The sequence below is a fragment of the Otolemur garnettii genome, unplaced genomic scaffold (genome assembly GCF_000181295.1).
Source record: "Otolemur garnettii isolate 467f Iridium unplaced genomic scaffold, OtoGar3 scaffold00119, whole genome shotgun sequence".
NCBI lineage: Eukaryota > Metazoa > Chordata > Mammalia > Primates > Galagidae > Otolemur > Otolemur garnettii.
Window position 1 is genome coordinate 4,339,467 of NW_003852514.1, and position 9,049 is coordinate 4,348,515.

At 40.1% G+C, this 9,049-nt stretch overlaps 2 protein-coding genes across 3 annotated transcripts in view; one reads left to right on the forward strand and one right to left on the reverse strand.

Annotated features, from left to right (window-relative positions):
• PSMA2 (proteasome subunit alpha 2) overlaps positions 1-6,279 on the reverse strand; it is a 12,354-nt gene extending 6,075 nt beyond the window's left edge. Inside the window, exons 1-4 of one of the 2 annotated variants that reach the window (XM_023517716.1) lie at positions 6,219-6,279; positions 2,180-2,256; positions 1,349-1,481; positions 15-93 (exon numbers count right to left, since the gene is read on the reverse strand). In XM_023517716.1, coding sequence (XP_023373484.1) covers positions 15-93; positions 1,349-1,481; positions 2,180-2,256; positions 6,219-6,259 — 330 coding nt within the window. In that variant the 5' untranslated portion in view covers positions 6,260-6,279. The remainder of the gene's footprint in view (positions 1-14; positions 94-1,348; positions 1,482-2,179; positions 2,257-6,218) is intronic. The other variant, XM_003797548.3, reaches the window with a different exon arrangement.
• A 182-nt stretch (positions 6,280-6,461) lies between these two features.
• Positions 6,462-9,049, forward strand: part of MRPL32 (mitochondrial ribosomal protein L32) — a 7,138-nt gene continuing 4,550 nt past the window's right edge. Inside the window, exon 1 of the mRNA XM_003797549.2 lies at positions 6,462-6,619. Coding sequence (XP_003797597.1) covers positions 6,490-6,619 — 130 coding nt within the window. The 5' untranslated portion in view covers positions 6,462-6,489. The remainder of the gene's footprint in view (positions 6,620-9,049) is intronic.

Below are 9,049 nucleotides of genomic sequence, written 5' to 3' on the forward strand. Positions count from 1 at the left end.
GCTACTCTTTGTACCAGCTGAGCCGTGGGAATGGGTTCTTGGTAAACAAGATAGTATTGCTGAGCTAGTTTTCGAGCTCTGTGCACAAGCACTCTAAGGGGCAAAAAAGTAGATTTAATTAAGATGCTTTATTACCTAAAGACTTATTCTTCAACAGGCATATACCTACAGCATTAAGTTTAACATACATTTCTTTAATAGTAGCTATCAGCTCGAATATCATGTATGTTCAGCAATAGGAGACAGATAAGAACAAGGCAAGGAGGAAATTAGGGATGAGGGTACGAATCAGCTTAAGTAACCAATTTAATAAATATTCAGAATGAGAGCTGGATCTCCCTCCATGGCTACTTCATGACTGCTCTCCTTATCCTTTTCATCAGCCAACATGTATATGTGCACACATGAACACATGTACAAATGATTCCAGGCATATTTTTCTCGCTCTGACTCAATCTTTTTGAAGACCTCCTGAATCTCTCTCTGCCTGTACTTCAAAGAATACCCTTCAGATATTAAGAATAAACAAGTACTTAACTTTAAAATTATAAAATGTGTCAAAAAATGTCAAGTGTTTACTATACAAGGAGAAAGATTTCTCCTTACCTGTTCATGTACTACTGATGTGAAATCTGCACATTATCCTTCTGTGTAGTACTCACGTCCCACCCCCTCAGTGTATTCTATCAGTGACAGAACACTGCAGTATCCCTTTAGGATGGTGATAACAGAATCCATTGGCCTGAAACCTGATCACTTCCAGTGACCTTGTCGCTTTTTCTGACTCAAGTGAAATTCTGGCTTTACCTATCTTGCTGCATAAAATCATGAGTAATTATATACTCATGATAATACTACCTTTATCTGTTAAATGAAAAACATAGAAAGTGTCTATCTTTTTCAACTTGCCCCCATCCTGATTTGACAGAACTGTTTTTTTTCCCCTATGAAATACAACAGGAGTGAGTATGAGCATCTGGATCCTGGCTGGCTGCCACACTAGGCCACCTTCAGCGGCCTCTGAGAATTCTCTTCCTTTGCAAAGAACAGAAACAAAGATAATGAAGTTAACTGTGGGTGGTAATACTTTCTTTTGTTGCCTGATACTTTAAAAAATATAGTTTATTACAACATTATTGCTTTTCGTATTTTTAAAGGGCATTAGAGAACACTAAAGTCCTTGATGGCCAGTGATCAGAGGTCCACTTAATGAGGCTGCTTTGCTAAACAAGGCACAAAAAACAGAGTTGGAAGATTAAAGGAAAACATTCCTTGATTTTTCTCCTGAAAGTGCAGACTATGGTCAATTCACGGAATGGTGAGAAAACTGTAAAAAGTATAAAGGTACCTGTAATCTGGGCCCATGCCGCTGTACACCAAACCTATGTGCTTGGTAATTGGTTCCACTTTGTGTACACTTCGTTCATCATACAGAATGGATTTCTGTTTCTTCTCAGTTGCTAATACCACACCATTTGCAGCTTAAAAAGAAAAAGACCTAAATGTTTAATCATTTGAAGAATGTTTTAATAGCTTTCAAATTATGGATGCATTAAACCCAAATGCCTTTGTTATTTACTCTAATTCATAAAACATTTTCTTTTGGATTCCTATATCAAAATTACCTAAGGAATGCTAAATCAGTTTCTCCCTCACTGGTCATTTATACTCCACTAAAAAAAAACTCCTACAGCTAAAAATTATTACACAAATTCCCATAAATTACTCTAGGATACTTAGGGTTTATATGTTTTAAAATAAATTTCTGCCTACTTGGCCTACTATTCTTATAATAGGAAACTTACAATAAATGATACATAGATTCTTTTAAAGGGCACTAGGGGATGAAACAATTATAATATCTTTAGATTATATTTTATAATTAGCTTTTTCCAAATTATAGGAAAATTAAGATGCCAGAGAGCAGTGATATAATTAACAACAACAAAAAAAGTATGCTCACTTTTCTGAGTAAGTAAGACTATTTGGAGGTTATCACAACTAATAGATAAAGGTGCTATATATACTTTAAATATTTTTCTTTAAATTTCAACACACAAATTAACAAAAAGGAATTGTTAAAAATTATCTTGCCACAGGTCTTGGGATTACTAATTAATTCCAAAAAAATTAGCTTAACTATTAGCAGGTATCTGAAATGAATGAAGTGTTTAATTACCTTTAATTCCCACTGAAGGGGCTCCTCCAGCTACAGCAGCCAATGCATATTCAATCTGAACAAGTTTACCAGATGGGCTTTAAAAAAAAACACAGGTATTTGCTAAGTTCACATTATCATCAAATATTTCTTATGGAAACATCTCTAAGTGAGGGCTGATACATAGGTCAAACCCATTAATCAAACCCCAAGAAGTAGCTGGCCTTTGAAATCTATCATGAAGTTGTACAGAAACCAAGCTTACAGGGCAATTTAAACATATTCAGCAGAGAACTAATTCCTCTTTTCCTTTGGTTGTTTTTTGGTTGCCACTTAGAGCAGCAGCATTACTGTTGCCTCTTCACTGTTTACCAATCTTGTGATTTTAGGCAAGTCACTTAATCGTTCTCATCTGTAAAATGGGGATAACAGAACTATAGTGATCCAGTTGAGATCCTCCATATCTGCCAGTTCTTGGGGCAAGTAACTAAGGAACTTGAGTACCTGTGGATTTTGTTATCTGTGGGGTCCTGGAATTAACCTCCTATGATACTGAGGGACAGCTGTACCTATTTCAAAGTATTGCTGAGAAGACTAAATGTTTCTGGCACAAAATTAGCAATAAGCAAACACTGAACAGTACTGTTATTAAATCTATGTATGCACCTCTATTAAAAACCAAACAGCACCATATATTTCAAGTGGAGAGCTTTTAAAAAGTAGCCATGTAAGACCTAGATATCATTCAAAACAAAGTATCTCTCTATATATACATATTTTAAAAAGTATGTCTATATAATGTAAGACTATGTCTGGGAGCCATTATTAACTTTCAGATCTGGTTCCACTGAGTTTGGTAGCCAAGAAGTAGTCCCAAACTGGACTTTTAGGTTATACTTTATTTCAACCTAGTAGATGAGTTACAATCATTATAACATCACAGTCCAACATTCTTATTTATAAAGAAAAAGTCCTGAGTGAAAGCTGTCTGTCCAAAGTGACACAGCTAGGTCCCGAACTCCTGCCTACCACTGAAAAGATAATCTTAAATTTCAGAAGTCCACCCATTTTCTCTTCATAGCATTATGAATATTCTTCCCCTTGTCACTCAAATTTCAACTTGCACTATCCCACCTTGCTTCAGACATGCAGATTACTTACTCTTAAGACTTCAAAAACCTCTTTGACAAGTGAATCCCTATGCACTTCTCTACTGCCCAGAACTCCTTCCTAGCCATCCCTCAATCTTTAAGAGAAAGTCATACCCTCATGGAAGCTGCACGACAGGTCAGTCTAGGTTGAATCCCCACAGTCAGGCCTATGGTGCTCTCCTCTCTACTTCCTCTTTGGCTAAGATATATCATATTTTAATTATTTTTAGAATGTTTGACATCCTCAAAGAAGTATAAGCTCTGTTCAGTTAGGATTTTAGCACATAACCTAGTACTGGGAATCCACAGTCATCTGGCTGATAGAGACACACCTAGACCAATTTAAGGAATAAACCTAAAGGTGACAGATTAAAGATCTCTGACATAATAGCTAATGTGATTAGAATAACATCCATTGGCATTAAAATTTAAAAATTAGGCTGAACATTTTTTCCTTCAATGGTCACTGTTTTAATAATCATAGCATGATTTTCTGAGTCCATCCAGTTTTCAATTGTTGTTCAGTAAATATTTTCAACTGGGGAATATTTAAAGACTCAGGCCAACTTAAGTTACATTTTCTCTGCTCCCAGAGTCACCCATGCTTATATACTTTTACCACTGCATCTTCCTGTGTAAAAGTTCACAAGAACTTGCTGAGCAACCACACCAATCTTTGTATTCAATAATGCCACTATGGCATCCCCAAAGTATAAGCATCTCTACCCGGGACACCTACACCAGCCTTCTAACAAGTTTTCCTCTTTCTCACCCTTACTTCCACCCCCAGTCAAAGTTACCTTTGTACTATGTCACCCCCATATAAATTCCATAGTAACTTCTTGGTTTATTTAAAATAAAAACTCCTTACTCTGGTCTAGAAGGCCCTGCATGATTGGCCCTCACCCACATTACTTCCTTGCTTCACTATACTTCAGCACATTGGCCTCATTTCAAACCTTTTTAGAGCACAAGCTCCTTCCCTGCTTCAGGGCTTTCATACAGGCTATTCCCTCTGTTCACAACTCTCTTTACTCCTAAGTTTTAAATAGCCGGCTCCTTTTTATCATCCAGTCTTAAAAACAACCCCCAAGCAGCTTAGCACCTGTAGTTCAGTGGCTAGGGCGCCAGCCACACACACCAGAGCTGGTGGATTTGAATCCAGCCCAGGCCTGCCAAACAACAGTGACAATTACAATCAAAAAATAGCCAGGTGCTGTGGCAGGTGCCTATAGTCCCAGCTACTTGGTGAGCTGAGGCAAGAGAATCACTTAAGCCCAAGAGTTTGAGGTTGCTGTGAGCTGTGATGCCAGAGCACTCTACTGAGAGTGACATAGTAAGATTCTGTCTCAAAAAAAAAAGAGTTAAAGCCATCATGTTAAAAGAAAAAGCTTATTTAAAATAAACTTTATAAACCCTGATGATATTTGGTTATGTTTCAGCTCCACTAGAATTACACTTTCTTAGAGATAAAGAAACACATCTGTTTTGTTCACAAATAACAGTGACTGCCTGTTCTGTCATTGTATATGAAATCTTTTATTGCAGAATTAAATTAATTTCATTCAAAGTTTATCAACCCTCCCAAAACCTACAACTGTTACATATCCTCATTTATTGAAAACTCCCAGTTTCCTATTGAAGATATTTTTTGGACTTCAAGAACGGAATATAATGTAATGGAAAGTATATTAATTTTTGTTATCATAAAGAACCCCGTTTCAAGATTAACTCTCCTACTCACCTAATGATTCTGGACAAGTTATTTAACTTGTGCAAGATCTGTTAAACTCATTTGTAAGATGTTAAGATAACATTCATCATACATAGTTGTGGAACCAGATGGAGTAGGTTAAGTTGCACCTACACAGAAAGTACTCACCAAATTAGGTCCCGCCTGCCTTCAGTTGTCAGACAGGACTATATTTGAAGCAAATAGGGCATTACTGGTCCTTTAGAAAAAAAATTGCCAAATCAAAAAATCCTTCCCCAGTAGACTTTTAAATTCTTCAGGGATGGTTCATCTCAACTACATTTTGAAAAATATATGTATAATTTTAATCCCCTGTTATATTAATAGAAAAGCCTACAATCTTAAAGTAAACATAGCCTCCATCCCACAGTGGCCAAAATGCAAACTGTTATCTATATATATTGTTCGGGGCCCACAAAAATCTAACCGAATGATCAGCACTTTCATTTTTTTATCCTTACGCTGCTGCTGCTGCTGCTTTTTTTAAAGACAGACTCTGTTCTGTTGCGAGATCAGGTAATAGCTCTCTGTAACCGCGAACTCCTGCCTGGGCTCAAGTGATCCTCCTACCTCAGCCTCCAGAGTAGTCTCTGAAAGTGCTAAGATTGCAGTCGTGAGTCACCGCGCCCAAGCCCATAAGCGTCTTAGGCTTCTAAGACGTGCACTGAAGAAACCGAAAGCGTAAAGTTTTGAAAGACACTAATGCCAAATGGAGACCAAGACTACTGTCCTAACTGTAAAACTGAGAGTTTTCTAAGAAAAAGGAACCCCAAATATTTGACCAAGATTCTGAGTTTTGGAAACTCCCACATAATGGGGCAAGAAGAAAATCCTGGGTTCAGAAAGGGCCACTGAGAGATGGTTAATCTCAAACTGCCTCCTTTTCTAGCTTCCAAAGCGAAAGTGAATCCCTGGCTAGGGGTCTCACGGTCTTGCAGCCCCAAGTTCGCCCGGGACCCTGGCGGCCTCCCAGCACAGGTGATCCCCAGGCCCCCAGGCCAGTCCGGCAAATGACTTTGCAAAGCCGATTTCCACTTCCATTCCATATTGGATCCTACAGAAGCATCAAGTCATAAGTCCGGACGGAAAAAAAACCGAAGTTGACAGAGCTCCTACAACCTCCGCCAAGCGGAGGACCTCGAGGCCCCTTCCTCACCTGAATGTTGTCAGCGAAAAGCTGTACCCGCGCTCCGCCATCTTTACCCGGAGAGCCACAGCACATCGGTACACATGCGCACTGGGGCCAGATTTTTTTTTTCCATTCCCCGTCTCTCGCTGATTGGAGAAAAGGCAGAGCCGCTCTAGGAGCATGCTGGGTGTTGTAGTTCCAGGGGTCGAGTTTGCACGATTCTGAGTCTGTGCGCATGCTCGATTTCGGGGCGGGCTGCAGAACCCGCAGGCGCTGGGCGCGGTTTCCGGCGAGGAAAATGGCGCTGGCCATGCTGGTGCTGATGGTCCCTCAAGGGCCGGTTACTCGGGCACTGCTCCGAAACTGTTGGGAGCAACTACAGCAGAAGCTTCAGCAAAGCCGGCCAGGCTTTCCCAGTCCTTCGTGGGGTAGGCAGAGAAGGTCTCCGGTGGGGAAGATATTTAATGAGGGGTCTTGGGCAGCGTGATACGCACGGATCATGTTCTCTGCTCTCAGCTCAAGTGCTGACCGCCGGCTTCTTGGAGGGGAAGTCCTTGATATTCACTTACATAGCAAGAGTAAACGGCCATTAAGGGGGGACTCTCCGGGAGGAGAAATCCTATGCTTATCGGATACGCCTTATCCTGTTCGTACACAGAATGTAACCCAAGCGCCGTAGCTTGTGTTAGAGATAAATACAGCCAGGCATTACGACTGACAAAGAGCTAAGTTCATTCTGCATTCCAGTTTGTGCAGAGTTTGTGGGTGAGGACGGCTACGGAGGCATAGAGTCAAAGAAGAGAAATAGTACAAAGGGTTGGACAGTATAGATGTAAAATGTATAGTTAGAATTCTAACCCAAAGACTCTAAGAGAGGCCCTGTTCTTCCTGATGATTAGATTTCAAAGGAATGGCTCTCTGGTCCTTGAGAGGCACTTCTGAGTTTCAAGGGAGATAAATTTAGAACTTTAAGACCTTTTTAATAAATGCTATAAGAAAGGGAGTTCAGGGGACTATCTTCCCCTGTGTGTTGCCTAGAATAAATAGGAAATATTCTGGCAGTCGTGACCTTTCTCAGGCAGAGCTCAAGGTCATCCTATGAATACGGCCTTATGCTGCTGGAACCCATGCTAGAGTTTGGTCAAGTCTCTTAGTGCACGGGTTTGGACAGAGTTGTCCTGTGAGGACAGTGCCACAGTTTTCACTTGGCATCAAGGCCTGCCACTCTGTATCTATGTATTCTTTCCAGTCCTCCACCCCATCATGCACACAGAATGCATTTTGTTCCCCTCTGCGGTGGTTGAGCTCTGTGCAGGTAAATTCTACTCCCGGTGTTTCTTTGGGGAACTAATTTTAATTGGAAGTATTTTGGATGTTAACATAGCGGCTGTTCTCTCGTTCATTTCTCCTGGTCTCAATTCCCAGTTGTCCCAAATTCAGCCTATTTTATTTACCCCGCTTCATCTCTCAGCTGCTTATAATATAGTCACTTAGTGCCTCTAATATCTTCAAACTATCACCGCTTTGACATTTGCATTCCACTCAATTTTTAAATGTCCCAAAAAGCGGTAGTACACGGGTAGACTGAAAATATATACCACTATATGCCAAGCGGTGTGCTAAGTAAGCTTTCTATGTATGTTTCTGGGATAATCTTCACAACAATCCCATTAGATTTCTGTACTTTGCAGCTGTAGTAGGGCAGCTCAGGAAAGTTTCTAAGGTTACACAGGCAGTCCAGAGCCTTTGTTGTTAACTACTGAGCTATTCCGAGCAGTACTTTTAGACATAACAGTCTAAAAGTTGTTAAGTATTAGAGAGCTTTGTATACTTTTTAGAGTTCCTGGAATCACGAATTATTGCAAATCTGAGGAATAGCAAGGAAAGAATGGGGGATCTCTTTGATTTTTATAAGCAAACAAAAGTGAAACTTTGGTAGTCACATAAATAATATGCTTTAGAGAGCAGGCAGGAATTAAGATTAAATATTAGCAAGAACTAAGTGACTAAGGGAGCTACCAGGCTATATGATAAAAGAGCTAACTTAGTATGGGGTATCATAAAAAAGGGCCAGTAGGCAGCTTTCTCAGTGCAGGTCACAGAGGTGTGCTTAGGGAATCTCGGTCTTGGATTTACTTGTAATTTGATTAGGTACGTACTGCCTACCAAGCAGAATGTAGACAATTGAGTGATTTTTGTTGTTTGTTTTGTTTAAGTTGTGCCTATCAAACTTTTATTCGTACCACTAAACCCTAGAGTTCTGTATTTTATGAGGTGAGAAACTTGATAGAATTTCCCTGATCACATTTCAGCAGTTTCCACTAAGAAAAAATTCTATTTGTGTTTATAAAAATTACCCATTGTGAGCTCGGTGCCCATAGCACAGTGGTTATGGTGCCAGCCACATACATTGAAGCTGACAGGTTCAAACCTGACCCAGGCCAGTTGAATGACAATTGCAACAAAAAAATAGCTGCACGCTGTGGTGGACACCTATAGTCCCAGCTATTTGGGAGGCTGAGGCAAAAGAACCATTTAAGCCCAAGACTTTGAGGTTGTTGTGAGCTATGATGCCACAGCACTCTACCGAGGGCAACATAGACTCTGTCTCAAAAAAAAAAAAAAAATTGCCTGTTGTGGGCTGGTAGGTGGTAGTGACTTATGAGAACTTATTAACATTAGTGTCACTAAAGTTGTTATACAACAGCCTACTGCTGAATTTGACTGACTTAAAAAAGCCTTCTGTGACCAATGTAGTGGCTCACACCTATAGTCTTAGCATTCTTGGGAGGCTGAGACAGGAGGACCCCTCAAGCCCAGGAACTGGAAGCTGCAATGAGCTATGACGACTCCACTGC